The 27,617-nt window shown below is 33.0% G+C and overlaps 1 protein-coding gene across 1 annotated transcript; it reads right to left on the reverse strand.

Annotated features, from left to right (window-relative positions):
• Window positions 1–69: 69 nt before the first annotated feature.
• Window positions 70–27,404, reverse strand: LOC133183103 (CWF19-like protein 2). Its single transcript, XM_061318058.1, has 18 exons — window positions 27,293–27,404; window positions 26,483–26,593; window positions 26,269–26,373; window positions 24,690–24,794; window positions 24,051–24,167; window positions 23,455–23,664; window positions 4,080–4,728; window positions 3,617–3,792; window positions 3,184–3,381; window positions 2,874–2,948; window positions 2,569–2,634; window positions 2,366–2,480; window positions 2,170–2,246; window positions 1,684–1,800; window positions 1,313–1,468; window positions 1,036–1,116; window positions 628–729; window positions 70–467 (listed from the first exon to the last, which is right to left on the reverse strand). The coding sequence occupies exons 1-18, from the start codon at window positions 27,380–27,382 to the stop codon at window positions 333–335; spliced, it is 2,685 nt and encodes an 894-aa protein (XP_061174042.1). The 5' UTR covers window positions 27,383–27,404; the 3' UTR covers window positions 70–332.
• Between the last annotated feature and the right edge of the window lie 213 nt (window positions 27,405–27,617).

Raw genomic sequence — 27,617 nt, forward strand, 5'->3', positions numbered from 1 at the left:
TTCTTTAATATTCATAACTAAGGGTGAAAAATATATAAATCTATAACTTAATTTTGTTTATTATTTGCAGTCTGATCAAACTATACATAGCAGCATAAATAATTGATAAACTAAACATTTTTTGTAAAAATGCTTTACAACAAAAATACAGGCCCTGTGGGAACAAAACCCTTTAATATTCAGTGTGTAACACTGACAGTAAGAGTTCATTATATCTACATTGATTTCTGATATCATGGAACATTTGGAGGTCTAGAGGACAAGGAAGACTTGTGGAACAGCTTTCTAGAGGAGCATTTACATTTCAAGACTTTTCCTAGCCATAGAATTTATTAATTATTTGTCCAATCATAAGGTTTCCACCAGTCTGCAAACTGAAGGACTTTCTTCCTCTGATCCTCAAAGCCTTCTTTCTGTGGGCGTCGCCAGAGTCTGGGCTCGGCGTCAATCATGCCACCCACTACTTCCTGAAAGCAACGAAGAGATTATGCTTTTATTAGCAGCTTTAAATCATAACAAGAAAATTTTACATTAGATCATAAGGTTTATATTGAGACACAGTCATGATTCCCTTTGTTTAAAGTTTAATAAAACATGCACCAAAACTTTGCAGGATGTTTGACAAACCTTTCCAAAATACTTAGGAAATTGTCTTTCATCCTCTATCACGTGTGCATATCCACCCTGCATTCCAAAGTCAACAGCAAAATAAGGAAAACCTTTTGGAATCTAAAAAAGATAAGGCAAATGGAAAATACTTTCAGAACAAGAGAACCATAGGCCTCAGTGCTTACCTGTAGTTGGAAATTTATCGTGTAATGGTTATAAGTAATAATTTCAGAGTCAATATTTATGCAAATTTATACGCTAAATATTACATGTGTGAGATATTTTAGTGATACCTACAGTGATATTCTGATAATCTAAATACAGGTAAGCTGTTTCAAGTTTACTTGTTTAAATTTCCTTTGTAAGTTAATATATTTTTTATTAACCCCCATGTGTAAATCTTGTCTTCATTATCATTTTACTTACGGATCTACGGACATCTTTCTTACTGAGATCCACCAACTTTTTATTGTCAGACCATTCCGACTCAGATTCTTGTATGGCTTTCTGTAAAAGGTAGAATTCTTTTTATTGCATGTACTGAAATTTTTTTTTGTTTTTGTTTTTTAAAAGTAGCTCATAAAAATGTACAGAAGACACTATTTCCTATTTTATTAATATGAATGGCATTTACTGATACTTGCATGAAAAATTCCTGAACAAAAAATAAACTCTACATGTATTAGATTCTAACAACAATGACCTTGAAATATATAGGAGCAAGGTCGCCTGTCTCTTTTTCCATGGGAATGCACTCTATGAGCATATGGGGATGATATCGTAGTCCCATACAGGTCTCCATGAACACAACATCCTGATCCATTGACTCAAACATTCGTGTGAGCGCCTTCCTAAACATCTGAAAATTTAAGTATAGTTCATCGTAGAACAAGCTAAACTTTATCATAACAAGACTTCCATATGTCTTTCTTATCACTTCAATTCTGTGCTGAAATGGCAAACACATCAAGAAAGAAAATTTAGGAAGTTAACATAGAGTGTGTTCATATTCACACCAATCTCACTGAAGACAATGTACTGAACTGGATCTCAAGCCAGACAACATGTATTTACCTGGATTTCACTCCAGACATCCTCATCCACTACAGTACCTGAGACAGCATGCTGCATTGGGACAATCTGACAGTGGCCCTCACATAGAGACTTACTATTGGGAAGACAGAGGTACACCTGGATATATGAAGAGAGAAACATGTCAAATATTCTCAAGTATAACTTTTGATTTATAATGGAATATTCAGTCTAGTGCATATCAACCTGGTAATTTAATAATCTATGAGCCATGACATCTATTTATTATATTTTAGTAGCATTTTACAACAATATGGACAACACCTTAAAACAAGTAAAGTTATCCCCCTTCAGAAAGTTAATAATGACCACTGCCAACTACATGTAATTTATATAAAGGATTCGAAGAATTATGTTAGTATTTTTGTTTCCACATTTTACTTTAATGTCAGCGGATGATGCCACATATATCATCATTATCAGGGACGACCTTCACAGATAACGTAAAACTGTATCTATAATCAATACCTTAGTTCCTATGCAGATAATGAGGTGCTTTGGAGTTTTATCAAAACACATCTGGCAGTCAGAGATGTTCTTATGCTCTGAAAAAAAAAATACTGAATACCTTTATGACTGCTAGGCAGTAACAAAATTTTCTTAATCCTATAATAACAAAATACATGTCATTCATTCATTTAAAATTAAAAATAAATGTGCTTACCCCTGATGGCTAAAGCACGCTCTCTTTCTTCCACTTTGGCACCCGATTCTTTAGTGTTGGCTCTGCTAACAAACATGTCGTCTAAGTCATAATCCTCATCTGTCTTCTCCACACTCTGTAACAAAAGTGAAATTGTTTTATTTTTACCACTACTGACTTTTGGCTCATGTTTTTCTTTCTGACAAAATAAAATGTTTACATACTCTGCCAGCAAGTCTAGAAAACATTGAGTTCTGATCTTCTGCAGTTCCCATTTTCTCTCTTTCAACCTGAAAAAAACAACATATTTTGAGATCAAACTATTTAATATACTTTGAATCAATACACATGATTTACATGTACCCATTCAACAACATTTTATGGAATAAAAAATTTTGATTAGGACCATTACATGATCCTTGCTCAAAACTTCTGAATGAAAAAAATGACTTGTTTATATATATTTGAATGACTGAATTTGATTGGAAACATCGTAAGTGTATACACTGTTATTAAGTGCTACATGTACCATTTGTTTGACATCAAATCTGTCATCATCAGCAAAGTACCGCTCCCTCTCTCCTGTTTTTCCATGTGTGAGCACCTTAAACATAAGGTTAGATTTCATTTTTCCATTTCTTATTCAAAAGAAAATCAAGAAACAGATTCCTTTCATGTCTATACCTAAAATCCTTGAGACATTCATGTTTTTGACATTTCTTTAGTTACAACATATACTTTCAGATTCTTCATAGTAAACTGTTTCTTTTTTCTTCAAATTATAAATATGTATTATAAAACATAAATATATTTTTTTATTGATAAGCATGCATACTGACCTTTTCCTTTTTCTTTCTGCGTTTCCCTTTCTGAGGTTCATGTTCCCGATCAGCCACAGGCCTGGCTATTCCAGAGACACCAGTTCTGGCCAGCACCACTACATTAGATGCTTCTTCACCAGGGGGCACTGTATCTTTGTATTTTTCTTTATTCTCCCTAGCTTTTTCTAGCTGCTCCTTTAATTTGACAGCAAGTGCCTAAGAATAGTAAAAGAAAAGATACCATTTGAATTTTTTCAAAAAATTTGTTGATAACATTCGTTTTCAAGGCTGGCTAATGTAAAAAAGAAAAAATTAAGTGGATAGTTCAAGAAGGAAAAGTGAAAACCTCATTTCTTTTACATATTAAATATCAAATTCATACTGCTTGAGAGAGTAAAACCAGTTTATATCCCAACCACTTGATATCTTCACTTCTTAATTTGAAACTCACATTGTTCCCCATGATTTCTGCCCGGACTATTTTGGCCCCCAGTTGATTCATCTCCTTCTCAGACAGCAGGACCACCTCTTCCTCACTCTCCTCTTTAACCTCTTTCTGACCAGCACTTGTTCCTGCTTTGTCTTCTTTTTCTCCTCCAGACTCGCTCTCTTCATCAGAACTTGATTCTTCATCTAGAGTTGAAAATCGCAGATCTTTATTCAAGTCATTGTTAGTAAATCTTGATATAAAATTCAGTAAAACATGCCTATAACAAAGCACCAGGGATGGACATTTTTTTACTTGTTATAAAAGTAATTTGTTATATCCGTTAAGTTCACAATATATTTTAAAACATGGGAAATGAAAATCACTTCGCTGTAAGTGTCAATTCATTATAAGCATGATCATATTCATTACATGTATAAGCATGTTTTACTGTATCTTTATGTAATACAAATTTAAGACTTAATACCTGATGAAGATGATGAAGTAGATGGTCTCCTTTTTCTTTCTTTAGGTGACCTGCTGCTGCTTCTTTCCCCTTTATCAGTGATTTCTGGTTTATGGAATTCTTTTTTCTTCCATGCTGGTGCAGATTTCACATTATGCCTATTGTCCATTCTATATGAGTTGTCCTCACCTGGTTTCATAAAACGCCTTTCAAGTCTTTTTGAAGATCTCTCACTTTCACCTCCTTTAGAATATCTTGATTCTGACCTATCACCATAATTCCCATCAACCTTTAACCTATGACTTCTATCTCTTGAATTTGACCTTGACCTAGATCTGGATCTTCTCTCTTTTGACCTTGATCTTGATTTTCTCTCTCTTGATTTTTGCCTTTCTCTTGACCGTGATCTTTTCTCTCTGGATCTTGATCTTGACCTCCTTCGCTCTCTTGACCTTGACCTCTCCCTTCTCCATCCTTTGGACCTAGAATCATTGTCATCAGATGGCTTCATAAACCCTCTCCTTCTTCCACTGTCACTTTCGCCAGGCTTCATAAATCTTTGTCTTCTACTGTCTATGTCTCTCTGGTGACTCTCTTGTTGCTTACTTCTAGTGATTTCTCTGTATGCTTTTTCTGCAGACTTTAACATTGATTCCAGTTTGTCCAGAGACTGAAAGATACACCAGCAAATTAAAAGACGGAATTTTCAAAAACACTCTTTACATATGACTCAAGGCAATTTGTGCTATACAACGTAGTAGTATATCATGTAGCTGTGAGAGTACCCATATTCAATCTAATTGTGATAAACTCAAGGACATTAACATTGATAAGTTTAAGGGTTCACCATCCCTCTGTTCTCCAATACAAAATTTTGTTTTAATGATTATGATTTTCCAAAAAGAAATCTTAATTATGTTCCCCAAACGAAGTTTGGGAACATATTGTTTTTACTCTGTTTCTTATTAAGGTCTTCCGTCTTCACGGAAGACCTTATAGTGATTCTACTGTTTCTTATTATTATTATTATTAGGGTCTTCCGTCTTCAGCGGAAGACCCTTCTATTATTCTTAGGTTTCTTTTTTACCTTTATTATTAGGGTCTTCCGTCTCCAACGGAAGACCCTTCTATTATTGTATTGTTTCTTTTTCACTTTTATTATTATTATTATTATTCCACTTTTTCTTTACAATTTTTGTGCAGAAGATATCTCGCAAACGGTTTGATCGATTTTCATGAAATTTTCAGGGGTAATGCCTTTTGATCTGAAGATGATCCTTTTTTGTTCAAATCCTTAAAATTCACTTCCGGTCGGAAGTTATCGCCCTTTAATCGATTTTCAGATAACCATTTTGTCGACACAAAAACTAAAAAACGGCAAAAGCTAGAGTGCTGAAATTTTCAGCGATTATAGACGACATGTTGAAGTTTTGCAACTGGGTTTTCAAATTTTCCGGAAGTACCTAGTATGGAAGCTCGGTAGGGGTCGAAATTTAGGAAATGAATCAGAAGTGAATGTTCGAGACATTTTTTATCATATCTCTAAAACTATAGAGATTTTCTAAAAACATATAGAATAGAAATTGTGTAGAATTACAAGATTTTTTATATGATATCAAAGAAAAAGGGCTGACTCATCACATTAGGGGCCGAGAGGGGCCGAAAGTCTTTAGTCAATAGCTCCTTAACGATCAAAATTTTGTAATGCATTACTGAAGCAAAAATGTTTAACTCAACAATTTACAACTATATATTATAAAATTCACATATATGTTACATAATTAGGGGCCATTAGGGGCCAGAATGCAAAATCTTTGACGTTTTATATTTCAAAAGTGGGAAATATTTTGATAAGCAATATTGAACAAAAGATGTTCAAAATAATGATCTAAACAATATGCAACATTTCATTTTTCTCTAAACGTCCCAATTAAGGAGTTAAAGGGCCGGCCCTTAAATACCTCTTTTGGTAATATCTCGGAAACGAAAAGGAATTTCTGAATAGTTGTTGAACAAAAAGTGTTCAAAATCATAAGAGCTTTAAAGTGATATGAAGAAAAAGGGGCTGGCCCCTCAAAATAAGGGCCGAGAGGGACCGAAAGTCTTAAATCAATAACTCGTTAACGATCAATATTTTGTGATGCATTACTGAAGCAAAAATGTTAATATTAACGATTTACAACTACATATTATGATATTCACATTATATGTTACATAATTAAGGGCCATGAGGGGCCAGAATGCAAAATCTTTAACGCTATATATCTCGAAAGTGTGAAATATTTTGATATGCAATACTGAAAAAAGATGTTCAAAATAATGTTCTGAACAATATGCAACCTTTTATTTTTTGCTTAACGTCCCCAATAAGAAGTTAAAGGGCCGGCCCCTAAATACCTCTTTTGCTAATATCTCGGAAACGAACAAGAATTTCTGAATAGTTGTTGAACAAAAAGTGTTCAAAATCATAAGAGCTTTAAAGTGGTATGAAGAAAAAGGGGCTGGCCCCTCAAAATAAGGGCCGAGAGGGACCAAAAGTCTTTGATCAATAACTCGTTAACGATCAATATTTTGTAATGTATTACTGAAGCAAAAATGTTAATATTAACGATTTACAACTACATATTATGATATTCACATTATATGTTACATAATTAGGGGTCATAAGGGGCCAAAATGCAAAATCTTTAACGCTATATATCTCAAAAAGTGTGAAATATTTTGATATGCAATACTGAACAAAAGATGTTCAAAATAATGTTCTAAACAATATGCAACCTTTTTTTTTTTGCTTAACGTCCCCAATAAGAAGTAAAAGGGCCGGCCCCTAAATACTTCTTTTGCTAATATCTCGGAAACGAAAAAGAATTTCTGAATAGTTGTTGAACAAAAAATGTTCAAAATCATAAGAGCTTTAAAGTGATATGAAGAAAAGGGTACTGGCCCCTCAAAATAGGGGCTGAGAGGGGCCGATAGTCTCTGATGAATAACTCTTTAATGCTCAACATTTTGTAATTCATTACTGAAGCAAACATGTTTATCTCAACAATTTACAGCTATATATTATAATATTCACATCATATGTTACATAATTAGGGGCCACAAGGGGCCAGAATGACAAATCATTGGCACTCTATTTCCCGAAATTGGGAAATATTTTGATCAGCAGTGTTGAATAAAAGATGTTCAAAATAAGGTTTTAAACAATATGTAACCTTTTCATTTTTGCTAAACGGCCCCATTAAGGAGTTGAAGGGCCAGCCCCTGAATATTTCTTTTGCATATATCTCGAAAGCAAAAAAGAATTTCAGAATAGTTGTTGAACAAAAATGTTCAAAATCATGAGAGCTATAAGAGATACCAAGAAAAAAGGACTGGCCCCTCAAAATAGGGGCCAGGACGGGCCCAATGTCTTTAATCTATAACTTTTTAATGATCAATATTTTAATACACACTACTGAAGCAAAATTTTCGTCTTAATTTATTTTTAGGGTCTTCCGTCTTCAGCGGAAGACCCTTCTATTATTCTTATGTTTCTTTTTCACTTTTATTATTAGGGTTTTCCGTCTTCAGCGGAAGACCCTTCTATTATTCTTCGGTTTCTTTTTTACCTTTATTAGGGTCTTCCGTCTTCTGCGGAAGACCCTTCTATTATTCTATTGTTGATTTTTCACTTTTCTTTTTATTATTAGGGTCTTCCGTCTCCAACGGAAGACCCTTCTATTATTCTATTGTTTCTTTTTCACTTTTATTAGGGTCTTCCGTCTTCAGCGGAAGACCCTTCTATTATTCTTCGGTTTCTTTTTTACCTTTATTATTATTATTATTATTCTTTTTTCTCCTTACAAAATTTGTGCAGAAGATTACTCGGAAATGGCTCGTACGATTTTCTTCAAATTTTCATGGTAGATGCGTTGACATCTGAAGTTAATTCCGGCAATTTCGTTAAGGGATATTTACTTCCGGTCGAGAGTTATCGCCCTTTTTTCAAAATTTAGAGGACCTCCTTGTCTGCGATGGAACTCAAAAACGGCTTAAGCTAGAGCGCTGAAATTTTCAGTGATGATAGAGGACATGTTGCCATTTTGCACCTGGGTTTGGATATTTTCCGGAAATGCGTAGTATGGAAGCTCGGTAGGGGTCGAAATTTAGGACACGAATCATGAGTGAATTTTTTAGACATTTTGTATCACATCTTTTAAAGTATAATTATTTTGTTAAAACATACTGAACAATATTTGTGCAGAATGACAAGATCTTAAATATGATATCAAGAAAAAAGGGCTGACTCATCATATTAGGGGCCAAGAGGGGCCAAAAGTATTAAATCAATAACTCTTTAACGATCAATATTTTGGTATACATTACTGAAGCAAAAATGTTAATCTTAACAATTTATAACCATATATTATGATATTTACATCATATGTTACATAATTAGGGGCCATAAGGGGCCAGAATTCTAAATCTTTGACACTTTATATCTCGAAGAGGGGAAATATTTTGATAAGCAATATTGAACAAAAGATGTTCAGAATAATGTTCTTAACAGTGTACACCCTTTTAATTTTTGCTAAACTTCCCCATTTAGGAGTTTAAGGGCTGGCCCCTAAATATATCTTTTGCATATAGCTCGGAAACGAAAAAGAATTTCTGAATAGTTGTTGAACAAAAAGTGTTCAAAATCATGAGAGCTTTAAAGTGATATGAAGAAAAAGGGGCTGGCCCTTCAAAATAGGGGCTGAGATGGGCCGAAAGTCTTTGAACAATAACTCTTTAACGATCAATATTTTGTAATGCATTACTGAAGCAAAAATGTTCATCTCAACAAATTACAACTATATATTATGATATTCACATCATATGTTACATAATTAGGGGCCATAAGGGGCCAGAATGCTAAATCTTTGACGCTTTATATCTCAAAAGTGATAAATATTTTGATAACCAATATTGAACAAAAGATGTTCAAAATAATGTTCTAAACAATATGCAACCTTTGATATTCTGTTAAACGCCCCCATTAAGGAGTTGAAGGGCCGGCCCCTAAATACTTCCTTTGTAAATATCTTAGAAACGAAGAAAAATTTCTGAGTAGTTGTTGAACAAAAAGTGTTCAAAATCATGAGAGCGTTAAAGTGATATGAAGAAAAAGGGGCTGACCCCTCAAAATAGGGGCTGAGAGTGGCCGAAAGTCTTTGAACAATAGCTCTTTAACGATTAATATTTTGTAATGCATTACTGAAGCAAAAATGTTCATCTCAACAATTTACAGCTATATATTATGATATCCACATCATATGTTACATAATTAGGGGCCAGAATGCTAAATCTTTGAAGCTTTATATCTCAAAAGTGGGAAATATTTTGATAACCAATATTGAACAAAAGATGTTCAAAATAATGTTCTTAACAATATGCAACCTTTCATTTTTTGCTAAACGTCCCCATTTAGGAGTTGAAGGGCCGGCCCCTAAATACTTCCTTTGCAAATATCTCAGAAACGAAAAAGAATTTCTGAGTAGTTGTTGAACAAAAAGTGTTCAAAATCATGAGAGCTTTAAAGTGATATGAAGAAAAAGGGGCTGGCCCTTCAAAATAGTGGCTGAGAGGGGCCGAAAGTCTTTGAACAATAACTCTTTATCGATCAATATTTTGTAATGCATTACTGAAGCAAAAATGTTCATCTCAACAATTTACAACTATATATTATGATATTCTTTTCATATGTTACATAATTAGGGGCCATAAGGGGCCAGAATGCTAAATCTTTGACGCTTTATATCTCAAAAGTGGGAAATATTTTGATAAGCAATATTGAGCAAAAGATGTTCAAAATAATGTTCTAAACAATATGCAACCTTTCATTTTTTGCTAAAAGTCCCCATTAAGGAGTTGAAGAGCCGGCCCCTAAAACTTCTTTTGCAAATATCTCAGAAACGAAAAAGAATTTCTGACTAGTTGTTGAACAAAAAGTCTTCAAAATCACAAGACCTTTCATTTGATATGAAGAAAAAGGGGCTGACCCCTCAAATTAGGGGCTCAGAAGGGCCAAAAGTCTTTCATCTATAACTTTTTAATGATCAATATTTTGTTATAAATTACTGAAACAAAAATGTTTATCTTAACATTCTGCACCTATATATTATAAAATTTTGATCATATGTTACGTAATAAGGGGCCATAAGGGGCCAGAATGCTAAATCTTTGACACTTTATATCTCGAAAAGGAGAAATATTTTGATAAGCAATATTGAGCAAAAGATGTTCAGAATAATGTTCTAAACAACATACACCCTTTTTATTTTTGCAAAACATCCCCATTAAGGACTTGGAGGGCTGGCCCCTAAATATTGTTATTCTATATATCTCCAAAACAAATGGAAATTTCTGAATAGTTGTTGAACAAAAAGTCTTCAAAATCACAAGACCTTTCATTTGATATGAAGAAAAAGGGGCTGACCCCTCAAATTAGGGGCTGAGAAGGACCAAAAGTCTTTCATCTATAACTTTTTAATGATCAACATTTTGTTATAAATTACTGAAGCAAAAATGTTCTTAACATTCTGTAACTATATTTTATAAAACTTTGATCATATGTTCAAAATTATGGGCCATAAGGGGCCAGAATGCCAAATCTTTGACACCTCGAACAAGGGGAAATATTTTGAAAAGCAATATTGCACAAAAGATGCTCAGAATAATGTTTTAAACAATATGCATCCTTTCACTTTTTATAGACGAATATCTCAGTCAAGATCTTGACTAATCTTATCCAAAATCAGACGGAAGACCCACTCGTTGCTCGCAACGAGAACCATCTAGTTATTATTATTATTATTCTTTTTTCTCCTTACAAAATTTGTGCAGACGATTTCTCGGAGATGGCTCGTTCGATTTTATTCAAATTTTCAAGGTAGATGCGTTGACATCTGAAGTTAATTCCGGCAAGTCCGTTAAGGGATATTTACTTCCGGTCGCGAGTTATCGCCCTTTTATTAAAATTCAGAGGACCTCCTTGTCTGCGATGGAACTCAAAAACGGCTTAAGCTAGAGGGCTGAAATTTTCAGTGATGATAGAGGACATGTTGCCATTTTGCACCTGGGTTTAGATATTTTCCGGAAGTGCCTAGTATGGAGGCTCGGTAGGGATCGAAATTTAGGACACGAATCTTGAGTGAATTTTTGAGACATTTTGTATCATATCTTTTAAAGTATAATTATTTTGTTAATACATATTGAACAATATTTTTGCAGAATGACAAGATCTTTCATGTGATATCAAGAAAAAAAGGCTGACTCATCATATGAGGGGCCGAGAGGGGCCAAAAGTCTTAAATCAATAACTCTTAAACAAGCAATATTTTTGTATGCATTATTGAAACAAAAATGTTCATCTTTACAATCTGCAACCATATATTTTAAAATTTTTATCAAATATTACATAATTAGGGGCCATAAGGGACCAGAATGCTTAATCTTTGACGATTTATATCTCGAAAAGGGGAAACATTTTAAAAAGCATTATTGAACAAAAGTTGTTTAGAATGATGTTCTCAACAATGTGCATCCTTTTAATTTTTCCTTAACAGCCCCTATAAGGACTTAAAGGGGCGGCCCCTTAATATTACAAGTCTACATATCTCGAAAACGAAACGAAACTTCTGAATAGTTGTTGAACAAAAAGTCTTTAGATTTACAAGACCTTTCATGTGATATCAAGAAAAAGGGGCTGACCCCTCAAATTAGGGGCTCAGAGGGGCCAAAAGTCTTTTACCTTTAACACTTTAACGTTAAATAATTCGATATTAATTATTGAAGCAAAAACGTTCATCTTCACAATCTGCAACCATATATTATAAAATTTCATCAAATATTACGTAATTAGGGGCCATAAGGGGCCAGAATGCTTAATCTTTGACGATTTATAACTCCAAAAGGGGAAACATTTTGAAAAGCATTATTGAACAAAACTTGTTTAAAATGATGTTCTCAACAATGTGCATCCCTTTAATTTTTCCTAAACAGCCCCTATAAGGACTTAAAGGGACGGCCCCTAAAATTTTCAAGTCTACATATCTTGAAAACGAAACGAAACTTCTGAACAATTGTTGAACAAAAAGTCTTCAGAATTACAAGACCTTTTATGTGATATCAAGAAGAAGGGGCTGACCCCTCAAATTAGGGGCTCAGAGGGGCCAAAAGTCTTTCACCTATAACTTTTTAACGTTAAATACTTTGATATTAATTATTGAAGCAAAAATGTTCATCTTCACAATTTGCAACTATATATCTTAAAATTTTCTTCAAATATTACGTTATTAGGGGCCATAAGCGATTTATATCTCGAAAAGGGGAAACATTTTGAAAAGCAATATTGAACAAAAGTTGTTTAGAATGATGCTCTAGGGGCTCAGAGGTGCCAAAAGTCTTTTATCTGTAACTCTTTAACAGTAATGTTCATCTTCACGATCTGCTACTATATATATTTTCAAATCTTCATCAAGTATTACGTTACGTTTTTAGGTGCCATAAGAGGGGACAAAAACCTTTTATTTATTACTCTTTAATGATTAAAATTTTGCTAAACATAACTGAAGCAAATTGTACGTTTTGACTTTTTATATATTTATGAACGAAAATCTTAGTTAAATTCGTATCTCATCTTATCAAAAATCGGACGGAAGACCCACTCGTTGCTCGCAACGAGATCGCATCTAGTTATTATTATTATTATTATTCTTATTTTTTAGACAAATTTTGTGCACGCAATATCTCGAGAACTATTCAGTGGTTTTTCATCAAACTTTCAGGGATAATGCGCTATGAAATGCCATTGTTACATTTGAAAGAGTTTTGGAGAAATTCGTTTCTGGTTCCAAGTTATGGACATTTTTCTGATTTTGAAATGACATTTTATCCGCGCGAGATCTAAAGAACGGCTAAAGATATGAACTGGAGACTTGTTGGAGAGCATAGAACATGACTTCTAGATATGCGGGTTTGCCTTTTCGTGCGTCGTGAGTACTTCCGGTCGCTACCGGAAGCGAATTTTAAAAAGTCAATTTTTTCAACTTTTACGTTTTTCAATATTTTTCTTCGATTTTAATAGGGTTAATAGAGACTTTTATTGTAATGCTTAATATATAATTTGTTTTTAAAATTGTCTACCAGAATACATTTTAAAAATAGATTTTTTACACAAATCTTGTGCACGCAATATCTCAAGAAGTATTCAATGGTTTTCCATCATACTTTCAGGGATAATGCGCTATAAAATGCCATTGTTACATTTGAAAGAATTTTGGAAAAATTCATTTCCGGTTCCAAGTTATGGACATTTTCTGATTTTGAAATGAAATTTTATCCGCGCGAGATCTAAAGAACGGCTAAAGATATGAATTGGAGAATTGTTGGAGACCATAGAACATGACTTCTAGATATGCGGGTTTGCCTTTTCGTGCGTCGTGAGTACTTCCGGTCGCTACCGGAAGCGAATTAAAAAAGTCCATTTTTTCAACTTTTACGTTTTTCAATATTTTTCTTTGATTTTAGTAGGGTTATATTCCTTTATAGATGCAAGTTACCGTACATAATAGGTATCAGATTCCTTGAGCGTCATATGGCGAGACGTGTTTTGTTGCAAAACATTCAAGACTTTTCATTAATGTTTTACTAAATGGAATAGTCCACTTTGGGGGTTAAGGGGAATATAAAATGTGTAAGAAAACTTAGCGCTGCCTTTATGTTACTTGCCCGTATACGATATGTTATATGTACAGTGTGATAAATAAACATTCTTAGGCTCGAAAATCAGGCTATAGCAACATATTTTTTTTTTTAAATTTCATTGAAGCTATCACTACACTTATTCAATTGAAGACACATTTCAAAGAAAAGGTGCGAAGATTTACTCGTGACGTTTGGCGCGAAATAATGTATCTTGACCCGCCTTTCACAAATGGTCTGATGCAGTAGTGTAGAAGTACAGAAAAAGATTACACGGACATGTCTGTATTTGGAATTGCATAGAATAGAAAGCTGAATGCATAAAGAATAAAGGAAGTAAACACAATAGTTTTTTTTTATAGTTTTTATCAGTAACAGATTATTTTCTCTGCTATCAGTTATTGTTAAAAATCAAGTAACAAATACCATGTAAATCTACTAGCACTTGCACAAAATTTAGCTGGCTAGTTTTCATCCTATAATTCGGTACTATAAGAAAACAAAATTAACCTGCCTGACACTTGTTACTTCAGGGAATGAGTGCAAGGTAAACATCGATGATGGCTGGTACATTGCGCTAGTGTAGTGGTTTCAATATTAAAGAACAAGGTTCTCTTAGGACCTTTTTTGGCCCTGTGAATTTCAGAAAAACTGAAACTGCTTGGTTTTAGTTGACAATGCATTAAATATCATTTAGACCTTTGATGACTGCGTATCTATCAAAAATGATGTAATTTTCTGGCTAGCCTATGCATTAAGACGTCATGAAATGCGTCATTTTCCTCGTATCCTGAAAATTTCTACAAAACAGCCAACTTTTAAAGCTATTTTTCGATATTTAATTTAGGACGTAACCTCTGATCTTAAATATGCAACAATTAAATGATAGAACTATTTTTGAGGATTACAAAACCTGTTTTATTTTTTTTAGATCAGAGGATGTGCTCATATTATTTCTCTTCTTTCTTTTTTAAACTAAAACTTGCATCACTTTATTGCATCTCTTTCGCTGTTTTAAATTATGTAAGATTCCACCGGAAATAATCGTCAACTTCCGATCTATTGCTCGGAAACAGTAAACGACTGAAGTCTAAAACTTTCAGGACTGATAGTCAGTCATCAGTTTATTTGAATCGTGACAAAATCTTGTATCGCCGTTACTTCCGATCGTGACAGGAAGTGATGCAAAAAAGGGAATGGTTAATGGTTAGCACGTTGGATTTTCAGGCTGACGACCAGGGTTAAATCTCATGAGTGTCTGAATTTCTTTTATCACTTTTCAGCTTGAGTTTTCTTTTTTTTCAGAATCGGACGGAAGACCTCTCATTGCTCGCAATGAGTTTCTAGTTATTATTATTAAGTCTTCCGTTCACAACGGAAGACTTATAGTGATTGTATTGTTTCTTTTTAAGTCTTCCGTTCACAACGGAAGACTTATAGTGATTGTATTGTTTCTTTTTATTATTATTATTATTAGGTCTTCCGTTCACAACGGAAGACCTATAGTGATTGTATTGTTTCTTTTTATTATTATTATTATTATTCCTCCCAAATTTTGTGAGCGCGATTACTCAGAGATGTTTCGATAGATTTTCACAATTTTTTACAGGATAATAGGTTGATATGTGAAGTTTATATAAAATTCCGTTTTTTGAAAAATTCACTTCCGGTCCGAAGTTTTGACCGAATTTCAAATTTTAAAATGCACTTTTGTCCGGTGTTTTTCTCAGAAGGGGTTTGAGGTTTAGATGTGAAATTTACAGAAATAATAGATCATCACATTCTTTTTGTTTCTACGTGATTTTTGTTTGTGTCTGGAACTTCCTGTCCAAACCGGAACTGAATTTGTGTTTCAATTAATTTTCGACTTTTTTGTTTTTAAATATTTTTTCAAGATATTTTTAGGCATAATAGAGATACGTCCATAAGTGCCAAATATTTGATTTGTTTTGAAATCAGATCACCCGTTTTGTAGATTTCAGCTATTTTCGGTTTGCTTAAAAAAATCAAAGTACTGAAAGTACTGAGAGGGCATTTCTTACTTTAACTTACATGAAGGTTATGTTTACATGTTTCTCTGCATACAAAAATCAATACATACAGTATCATATATCAGAATGAAGACCACATTTAATTGCAGTAAATATCAAAGTACCTGAAGTACTGAGAGGACTGTTTTAGATACCCACTTTTTTTCTTACTACAGTATAGTATAAACAAGCATGTTTTTCTATACATAAAAATCAATGCACACAATAAGTTATCTATGGAAGCTATTTTCATTAGCCAATAAAAATCAAAGTACCGTAAGGACTGAAAGGATATTTAGTATTGTTTTTTACTTTGACTTATATAAAGATGTTTCTCTAAATGCAAAATTCAATTCATACACTACATGTTTTATAATTTCTCATGTTTATATATAAGTACGGTGGATACTTTCATTTTAGCAGTGAAAATCAAAGTACTGTAAGAACTGACAGGTTGTTTTCTAGATACCCCCCCTCCCATTTAACTTTTAAATTTAAAAATAGTTTAGATATGCTTCTACTAATCTAATGAAAAAATATGCATACACTTTCATATATAAGGACAACAGATACATTAATTTTTGCAGTAAAAATCAATGGATGACAAGTACCGAAAGGACAAATTTTAGATTCTTTACAACTTAATTATTACATACTGTACACGTTACTCTACAGAAAAAAAAACAATGCAAACGATATCATATAGGAACGGAAGACCTTTTTGTTGCCATGGCAACAAGAGTCTAGTTATTATTATTATTCCTCCCAAATTTTGTGAGCGCGATTACTCAGAGATGGTTGGATAGATTTTCACAATTTTTCACATGATAGTAGGCTAATATATGAAGTTTATATAAAATTCCGTTTTTTGAAAAATTCACTTCCGGTCCGAAGTTACGGCCGAATTTCCAATTTTTAAATGGACTTTTGTCCGGAATTTTTCTCGGAAACGGTTTGAGGTAAAGATGTGAAATTTACAGGAGTATTAGATCATGACATTCTCTTTGTTTCGAAGTTGTTTTCGTGTGTTTCCGGTACTTCCTGTCCGAACCGGAAGTGAATTTGTGTTTGGTAAATTTTCAACTTTTTTGTTTTTTAATATTTTTTCAAGATATTATTATGTATAACAGAGGTTATTCTACAAATACTAAATATATAATTTGTTTTGAAATCAGATTCCACATTTTGCAGATTTTCGGTACCGTCATTTTCCCTATTTACCTAGTGTGTAAACAATGGGCAAAGAAAGATAACTCTGACTTGTAAGTGAGAATAGAACTTTCGAGGTAAAGGCGGAAATAGTATCGATGACGTCAGAGACATATATACTCTCCACTCTCCATATCAAAATATTTAGACGTTCCATATTCACTCTTCTAAATGTAAGAGTACGTTGGTTACCGCTTCCAGTGCATGTATAGTTTAAAGTTGCCAGTGTAGTGTAAGTCTGTATTGACAGTTAATTGATTTAAACATGAATATATCTAAAAAAAAATTAATATATATGCTAGGTACCTAATTCAAGTAAATATATTATAAGCACTGAATATACATTTATAGTGATGGACAGGCATGCAATTTTATCTATCTCATATAGTAAGTTCAGAATACGATAGTTATAAGCCTTCTATAATGCAGACGATTTATTATTCTCTATGATTTGAATGCGAAATTATCCCGATTTCCGAGTTTTATTTTCGATATTAAAAAATATTACATACACTCAAAAAGGAATTGAGCGATAGAAAATTGTAATACAGTACTGTTATAAAGCCTTTATAAATAAATTGATATCTGCCACTTAAAAGAAAGAAAATCAATCTATAGATTAGATTTGGTTATTACATGTATATTTGATAAAAAGTTAAATTATTTATGACACATGATCTATACTCTATATACCCAAGGAATTATAAAAGATGTGAAAAGACGATTCTTGGATTCTTGTGAAATACTCAAAGAGTTAAAAAAAAAATATGTGAAAACGCGATTCTGTGTGAAATAATGGTACGCTATATGTTTCTTTTGAAAAAAAAACCATGAAAAAAAAAATTTGCACAGGTCTGTTGATATGTGGGATAAGTATACCTGAATGAACACAATTTTATGCAATGATATATAATCATGTACATGCAACTGACGTCCGTACTTTTCCTTATAATTCATAAAACATAAAACTATCTAATTCCTTTGAAGCCTCCCCCCACCCCCACCCCCACCCCGTCTTGATTAATATTTGGAGACGTTCGTCCAGCTAGGCATTTGAATTATATATTCGTTTTAGATTTAAATCTGGAATATGTGAATATAATTACCATTTACATGTATACAGAATTTCATATTCTATAATGGTAGATTTGTCATTATGAAATGTTCCATTTACGTCTGAGAGAGAGAGAGAGAGATTCCCTCTTAATCCCGATCCTCCTATCCATTTACATAGACCAAAAATTAGTTATATATCGGTCACACCCATTCTTTATTAAATATTTTCTGATTTCATAGTCAGTCATGGTCACATTCTGTATATTTTCAGCTTAAAAAGTATCACACGAAGTGCACCTGTGTTGACCTGTCAATCAAAATCACTTGACGCTATATGCATTGCAATTAAGTAGCCTGAGTTCGAAATGATCTTGAAGTATAATCTTTAAGTAAATCTGATGCAACAAACTTGTGAAAAAATAGAATAAAATAAAAAATAAAATATCTCGGTATTATGAACTTCGATTGTGGGACGTGGAGACCGGTCCTTTGGATGAGATCGTATAAATCGAGGTCCCTTGTCGCAGAAGGTGCTGGCATAAAAAAGATTCCCCTCTGCTCAATTGCGATAAGTGCCAAAGTATAGGACAAAAATTTGCAGTCTCCACCGGCGAGTGGTGGCGTCTCCATGTGAGTGAAAAATTCTGGAGAGGGACGTTGAACAACATACGTATAATCAATCAATCGATTGCTGAAGAATTACTGTAATTGAATAATCTGTCTTATAGTTGTGCTGTCAAATCTTGATATTATAACTTTACAAAACTCAGTGACTTTACGTTTAATGTGATACTAACTTAATTCATTATATTTTTTTTATAACACCATCACAATTATGCCAAAACATACACACAGTGAAGTTTATGATAGTACGGTGTTCGTTCGTCTGTTTGTTTGTCTTAGAAATGATTGCAAACAATTTTTTTTTAATTGCTAATGACATACGTATATCTCTTATAGGTGCCAAATGTATTATACAAGATTGATAATGAAAATCAAAGTACCTTAAGTACTGAAAGGACCTTTTTTCCAGTAATTTTTTTCTTTCACAGTAAATATGATATGTATGTTTTTTACACAGAAAAAAAGCAAATTCTTACAGATTTAGAAGAACGGAAGACTTTTTTGTTGCCATGGCAACAAGAGTCTAGTTATTATTATTATTATTATTCCTCCCAAATTTTGTGAGCTCGATTACTCAGAGATGGTTGGATAGATTTTCACAATTTTTCACATAATAGTAGGCTGATATATGAAGTTTATATAAAATTCCGTTTTTTGAAAAATTCACTTCCGGTCCGAAGTTACGGCCGAATTTCCAATTTTTAAATGGACTTTTGTCCGGAATTTTTCTCGGAAACGGTTTGAGGTAAGGATGTGAAATTTACAGGAATATTAGATCATGACATTCTCTTTGTTTCGAAGTTGTTTTCGTATGTTTCCGGTACTTCCTGTCCGAACCGGAAGTGAACTTGTGTTTGGTCAATTTTCAACTTTTTTGTTTTTTAATATTTTTTCAAGATATTATTATGTATAACAGAGGTTATTCTACAAATACTAAATATATAATTTGTTTTAAAATTGGATTGCGCATTTTCTAGATTTTAGGTACCATCATTTTCCCTATTTACCTAGTGTGTATACAATGGGCAAAGAAAGATAACTCTGACTTGTAAGTGAGAATAAAACTTTCGAGATAAAGGCGGAAATAGTATCGATGACGTCAGAGACATATACACTCTCCATATCAAAAATATTTAGACGTTCCATATGCACTCTTCTAAATGTAAGAGTACGTTGGTTACCGCTTCAGTACATGTATAGTTTAAAGTTGCCAGTGTAGTGTAAGTCTGTATTGACAGTTAATTGATTTACACATGAATATATCTAAAAAAAATTAATATATATGCTAGGTACCTAACTCAAGTAAATATATTATAAGCACTGAATATACATTTACAGTGATGGACAGGCATGCAATTTTATCCATCTCGTATAGTAAGTTCAGAATACGATAGTTATAAGCCTTCTATAATGTAGACGATTTATTATTCTCTATGATTTGAATGCGAAATTATCCCGATTTATTTTCGATATTAAAAAATATTACATACACTCAAAAAGGAATTGAGCGATAGAAAATTGTAATACAGTACTGTTTTAAAGCCTTTATAAATAAATTGATATCTGCCACTTAAAAGAAAGAAAATCAATCTATAGATTAGATTTGGTTATTACATGATTGTATATTTGATAAAAAGTTAAATTATTTATGACACATGATCTATACTCTATATACCCAAGGAATTATAAAAGATTTGAAAAGACGATTCTTGGATTCTTGTGAAATACTCAAAGAGTTAAAAAAAATATGTGAAAACGCGATTCTGTGTAAAATAGTGGTACGCTACTTGTGTATATGTTTCTTTTGAAAAAAAAAAAAAAAAAAGAACATGATAAAAAAAATTGCACAGGTCTCTTGATATGTGGGATAAGTATACCTGAATGAACACAATTTTATGCAATGATATATAATTATGTACATGCTACTGACGTCCGTACTTTTCCTTATAATTCATAAAACATAAAACAATTTAATTCCTTTGAAGCCTCCCCCCCCCCCTCCCCCGTCTTGATTATTTGGAGACGTTCGTGCAGCTAGGCATTTGAATTATATATTCGTTTTAGATTTAAATCTGGAACATGTGAATATAATTACCATTTACATGTATACAGAATTTCATATTCTATAATGGTAGATTTGTCATTATGAAATGTTCAATTTACGTCTGAGAAAGAGAGAGAGGGAGAGAGAGATTCCCTCTTAATCCCGATCCTCCTATCCATTTACATAGACCAAAATTAGTTCTATATCGGTCACACCCATTCTTTATTAAGTGTTTTCTGATTTCATAGTCAGTCATGGTCACATCCTGTATATTTTTCAGCTTAAAAAGTATCACACGAAGTGCACCTGTGTTGACCTGTCAATCAAAATCCCTTGACGCTGTATGCACTGCAATTAAGTAGCCTGAGTTCGAAATGATCTTGAAGTATGATCTTTAAGTAAATCTGATGCAACAAACTTGTAAAAAAAATATAATAAAATAAAAAATAAAATGTCTCTGTATTGTGAACTTCGATTGTGGGACGTGGAGACCGGTCCTTTGGATGAGATCGTATAAATCGAGGTCCCTTGTCGCAGAAGGTGCTGGCATAAAAAAGATTCCCCACTGCTCAATTGCGATAAGTGCCAAAGTATAGGACAAAAATTTGCAGTCTCCACCGGCGAGTGGTGGCGTCTCCATGTGAGTGAAAAATTCTGGAGAGGAACGTTAAACAACATACGTATAATCAATTAATCAATCAATCAATCGATTGCTGAAGAATTACTGTAATTGAATAATCTGTCTTATAGGTATGCTGTCAAATCTTGATATTATAACTTTACAAAACTCAGTGACTTTACGTTTAGTGTGATACTAACTTTTTTATAACACTATCACAATTATGCCAAAATATACACACAAGGAAGTTTATGATAGTACGGTGTTCGTTCGTCTGTTTGTTTGTCTTAGAAATGATTGCAAACAATTTTTTTTTAAATTGCTAATGATATACGTTTATCTCTTATAGGTGCCAAATGTATTATACAAGATTGATAATGAAAATCAAAGTACCTTAAGTACTGAAAGGACTTTTTTCCAGTTATTTTTTTCTTTCACAGTAAATATGATATGTATGCTTTTTACACAGAAAAAAGCAAATTCTTACAGATTTAAAAGAACGGAAGACTTTTTTGTTGCCATGGCAACAAGAGTCTAGTTATTATTATTTTTCTTCCTGGGTACTTTTTTGTCCGTGAGTGATCTCCGAAACTATACATCCGATTGAGTTGAAACCTTTTTAGGGTTAATAGGAATGTTATGTAGATTTGCGGAACGAAGGTCATTTTGCCCGCACGTGCATGCACGTGCGTGCGCGTGCAATGAGTAAAATGACCAATATACTTGATATAGCCATAACTTTCATATCTTTTGATGAAATACTTTGATACTCAGAATATAAGGATATATTAATAGTGTAGACAAGATGACATGGTCAGAATGCACATGCATGCACGTGCGCGCATGCGCATTGATTGAAATAACCAATACAATTGATATAGACTTTACTTGTACATTTTTTGATGAATTGCTTTGAAACTCAGAATATAAATATATATTAGAAGTGTATACAAGAAGACTTGATCAGCGCACACATGCATGCACGTGCGTGCGCGTGCAATAAGTAAAATGAGAAATATACTTGATATAGCCATAACTTTCATATCTTTTGATGAAATGCTTTGATACTCAAGATATCAGGATATATTAATAGTGTAGACAAGATGACATGGTCAGAATGCACATTCATGCACGTGTGCGCATGCGCAATGATTACAATAACCTATACAAATGATATAGACTTAACTTGTATATTTTTTGATGAATTGCTTTGAAACTCAGAATATAAATATATATTAGAAGTATAGACAAGATGACATGATCAATGCGCACATGCATGCATTTGCATGCACATGCGTGCGCGTGCAATGAGTAAAATGACCAATATACTTGATATAGCCAGAACTTTTACATTTTTTGATGTAATGCTTTGATACTCAGAATATATAGACATATTATAAATATAGACAAGACGACATTGTCAACATGCATATGCATGCACGTGCACGCGCATGCAATGCTAAAATGACCAATATACTTGATATAGCTGTAACTTTCATACTTTTTCATGAAATGATTTGATACCCGAAATATATAGATATGTTAATAGTGTTGACAAGATGACACGATCATCATGGACATGCATGCACGTGCGCGCGCGTGCAATGCGTAAAATGATAGATATACTTAATATAGCCGAATTTTTTTTATCTTTTAATGAAATTTGAATATAAAGATGTATTAAAAGTGTAGACAAGTTGACATGGTCATTTTGTACATGCATGCCCGTGCGCGCGAGTGTAATGCGTAAAAAAAACCAATATACTTGATTGCCTTATTTAATGAAGCTTACAGGGAATAAGACACCAAAAGGAAGTTGGGGAGCGTTTGGGGAACATCTGTAACGGTCCCCGTTACAATTAATACTAGTTATTATTGAGAAGGGAAAATAGCAGCATACCTTGCAAGATTTGTCAGAACATGACATTTTTTTTTTCAAGGTAACAATAATCATTAATCCCATGTCATTTTTTTCCCATGGAGAGTTATCTTCCTTATTTGAGTGCCAATGAACTTACAATAATAGATCAACAAGTACAATTTACATCACAAAAGGCTATACTGTAATACATGATTAATACATACCCCATATTTCTCAGTAGCTACATCCTCTAAGGTCCTATTTTCTTCCTTGGCCTGCTCCACACATCTATTGTAGGCCTTTTTCATCCATGAGTATCCCCCATCTCCCACTCCTGATGGGGCACTAGCCTTTTTCTGGAGCACATTCTCCTCTGGTAAACCTGTCCCTCCTTCTTTCCAGTATGGATTCAGTTCTCTCTCATGTTGTCCTAACTAAGAAATCAAACTCAACATATAATATAATAGATATTGAAATAATACTTATATGTAATACATGCTTTCTTTTCAGAGGAATTTATTTCTGTATTTATTGTCATAAACATGTGTAACAAATCCATATATCAAGCACTGATCTTTTTTTCAGATACAGGTTTGTAGCTCACTTGTCTGGTAAAATTGGGATGAACAACCAGAGATGCCATCCATCCCATTTTTTTCAGACCAGTGAGCTACAGATCTACAATGTCTTTTTATAATGCAAGATACACATATTACACATCTGACAATAATCTACTTTAAACACTGAGATTTAATCAAACATTTACTTTAAACACAGGGTTATATCATATTTATAACCTCTCTCTTGAAACAATACTTACTTGATCAATCATGATCTTTTTCTCCTCTTCTTGATTGTCTGCTTTCTTGGCATCTTTGATCTCCTTCCTTGTTATGGTGGGGATTAGGTCTAGTGGGGCTTCCATCCAAGTATCTCTCTAAAATACAGAAACTGTGTGGAGAACTGTTTTTGTAAATTCCCTCGGAAATAATCAGTTTCTACTTTGGTATAAACATAAATGCTGCATTTCTATACTGTTTTCAACATCTGTACTGCATTTCTTATTTCACTTGGAAAAAAATACAGCTGACTGTACTTTGAGTTGGAATAACTGTATGTCCATGTATGTTGGAAAGATCTTAGCATAAGATAATTCTTTCTCTTAAAATTGTTGAACGTTTTTGTGATACAGTATAATACGTACTTCATGAAATCTTAATGCCAATCTAATGCACACTTTCAAATTACTCAGATAATTATTAGCTTATCGATGTATATACAGTTGAACTTTGGTATCTTGAACACAGATATCTCGAATACCATGGATATGTTGAAGTGACTTTGAAGTCCCAAGCGCTTATTTTACCCTGGATATCTTGAATCATTGGATATCTCAAAACATTTTCCTGGTCCCATGAAGTTCGAGATAATGAGGTTTGACTGTAATTACATGTAGTACCTGTAACTGGGGCCCCTTGATGACAGGTTTGGATTCCATGCTTTTATTGGCTGCTGAAGCTGGTTTAGATTTCTCAACCCACATCTCTCCCTCATCTGATTCACTCTGGAAGATAAATAGAAATCATTTAAAGTTTGTGAATATACTAAAGGTTTATCCTACAACTTTGATAAACTGTAAAACATCCATGGCATACACCAAAACCAAATGATACTGTAAGTTTATGTATATAGACAAACATATGTACATGTAAGTACACTTACATATAACCTTAGAATACTTTCTTAGTCTTTAAGACATGTAAATTAATTCATTTAAATAAAATCAATTCACATCAAAATCCTTAAATGTTACAGTACTGCACCTACTATGTGAAAAATTAAATGGCATGATTAAAACATACCTACAAGATTAAATCAAGACAAAAATAAGAATATGTTCATAATCAATGTCCTTGTCATCAGCAGATTTGGTAATGGTAATTGGTAATTTGTAAATAATCTCATCTAAAGTAAAACACTTTACAAAATTGCCTGATAAACAAAAATTATTCTGGATTCTTAATTGTGAGGAATTAGATATTTTGAATTCTCTTGGAAGATTTTTACAAAAAGCATTACCATAATTAGTCAAGTCTCGGGCATGTGAACTGTTTTATGATAAATTATGCAAAAATATGTACTTTAATATGTGTATGATATAAATATGTTTGCATAGATATGATAAATATATATACATAAAACAAATATTTTTTATTTGTGCAGAATTTATGTACATGTATATGTACAAAAACTATCTGGTTTATTCCTCCTTTTTTATGTTTTTCTCCTATCAATCATGCAACTCTTTCTCTCTTGCGTGTATGTATATTGTATTACATGTATATGACTATATATAAGTGTTTACAATTTACTTTCTTTTTGCCCCATGAGGGCCCTTAATTGGTAAACAAACAAATTGAATTGAATTGTAAAATGGTAATGGTAAATAGTAAACAGTAAATTCTTCTTTGATCTAAAACCCCTAAGCTTGACTTACAAGTTTCATCTGAAATAAAACTGTGAAATGACCTTGACAAAATATGTCTCAACATGTATATTTATACCCCCCGCTTGGAAAGTGGGAGGGTATATAGTGATCGGGGTGTCCATCCATCCGTCTGTACGTCCGTCCGTCCATCCGTCTGTCTGTTACGCTTTGGAGTACCTATCTCTTATCCGCAACTCCTCTTATACCACTGAATGAAATTTAATGAGACTTTCACAGAATCTTTGTTACATAGTGCCATTGTGCACCTCCTATTTTACTTTTTGATCTGACACTTATTTTGGGTCTCCCAAAGCAAAACATGGACTTTGCCATTATAATAATATGGGAGGCAGGGGGTATCATTTAGTGAGCTCAGCGCTCACAGTACCTCTAGTTTTTATTACAGCAAGCGTTAAATTTGTCTAAGACTCTAACACATATAGACCACCAGTCAGACAGGAAAAAAATTAAATACATGTACCCCTATTGAGGGAGCACAAAAATATACTGAAGCATATTTCAGAAGTAAATATTCAAGTATAATGCTCACATTACTAGACGAAGAGGACTCTTCTTTTTCACTTTTTTTCTTCTTTTTCTTACTTTTTTTCTTCTTTTTCTTTTCTTTTTTGTGTTTGTTTGACTTCTCATAATGCTGTAATGAAATGATAAATACACTTTGATGATTAAGAAAAGTAATGTAAATTTTGTTAATAATTGTTGAACAAATCTTAGTGTATTCTTTCAATAACTTTTATACAAACCTCCTTTTCTTTTTCAATACGTTTCTCTAATGAAGGTAACATCCACGTATCCTCTCCTCTTGCTTTGGCCTGTTCCCTCTTCCGTTCTTCCTTTTCATATTCTTTTTTGGCCTGGTAAATTATATTTACAGGCACATTGACAAAAATGGAATTTCCTTCCAATAAGTATTGAGATCCCAATAACCGCATTTATCTCAATAAAGGCAACTTTAAAATTTAAAGTTCATATTATTTGTTGATAGAGAGAATTTCTGGTAATAGAATTCAGACAACTTATAGATCATACGACAACTTTCAAACATTGTTGTTTTTCTCTCCAATTTTAAATAATACTCTATTTATTTATTTATACTTTAAATTCATCATCATAAGAAGACTTGAACTACACAGATGCAGTGGAAAATGTGGAACAAAGCCCTGAATATTGCAACTATATGAGACTAGCTGCAAAAACGTAGCCCTCTCCGATTTTTTTAAATCTGATATATCCTCTTCCCCCCCCCCCCCCAAAAAAAATGGAGAGGGCTACATTATTGCAGCTATATGCAAATATGGGACGTATTCTAACTGTGGTGAGGGCTGGTCCTAACTCAGATTTTAATGGTAGTTTAAATTTTCTCTAGCATTTCAAAAGCTAAAGTACAATCTTATTCTATTAATAAACTATAATCTTAACTTTGTTACCTGTGGTACAGATAGTCCATGTATTTAAATGCTTATTATTTCGAATTTACTCTGTGATATTTTTGGGGGGATCCAAACGTAATATTTCAGCTAATGAAAAATGGATCTAGACAGAAAAATACTTACTTGATTCAGTATCTTTTGCCTTGCAGTATTCTTCTCCTTTCGTTTTCTATCTAATTCTCTTGAGCTCTCAAATGCAATTCCAGAATCCATGTCTCGCTCTTTTATCAGTGAAGGTAAAGTATTGTGAAATTGAATGTTAACTCGTTCGTAAAATTATTCGAGTTCTGAAACGGCAGTGCAAACGTGAAAATTACGGGTCAGAAGAGAGAGAGAGAGAGAGAGAGAGGGAGAGGTATTACAAAGAATCCTAATTAACTCTGCTTCAAAAATAAAGGAGAGCAGACATTTCCTTAAAGCATGCTTCAAGTTGAAAAAAAATCATAAT

This window comes from Saccostrea echinata, unplaced genomic scaffold (assembly GCF_033153115.1).
Source record: "Saccostrea echinata isolate AGI-Se365-2 ecotype Australia unplaced genomic scaffold, CSIRO_AGI_Sech_v1 ptg000009l, whole genome shotgun sequence".
Classification (NCBI taxonomy): domain Eukaryota; kingdom Metazoa; phylum Mollusca; class Bivalvia; order Ostreida; family Ostreidae; genus Saccostrea; species Saccostrea echinata.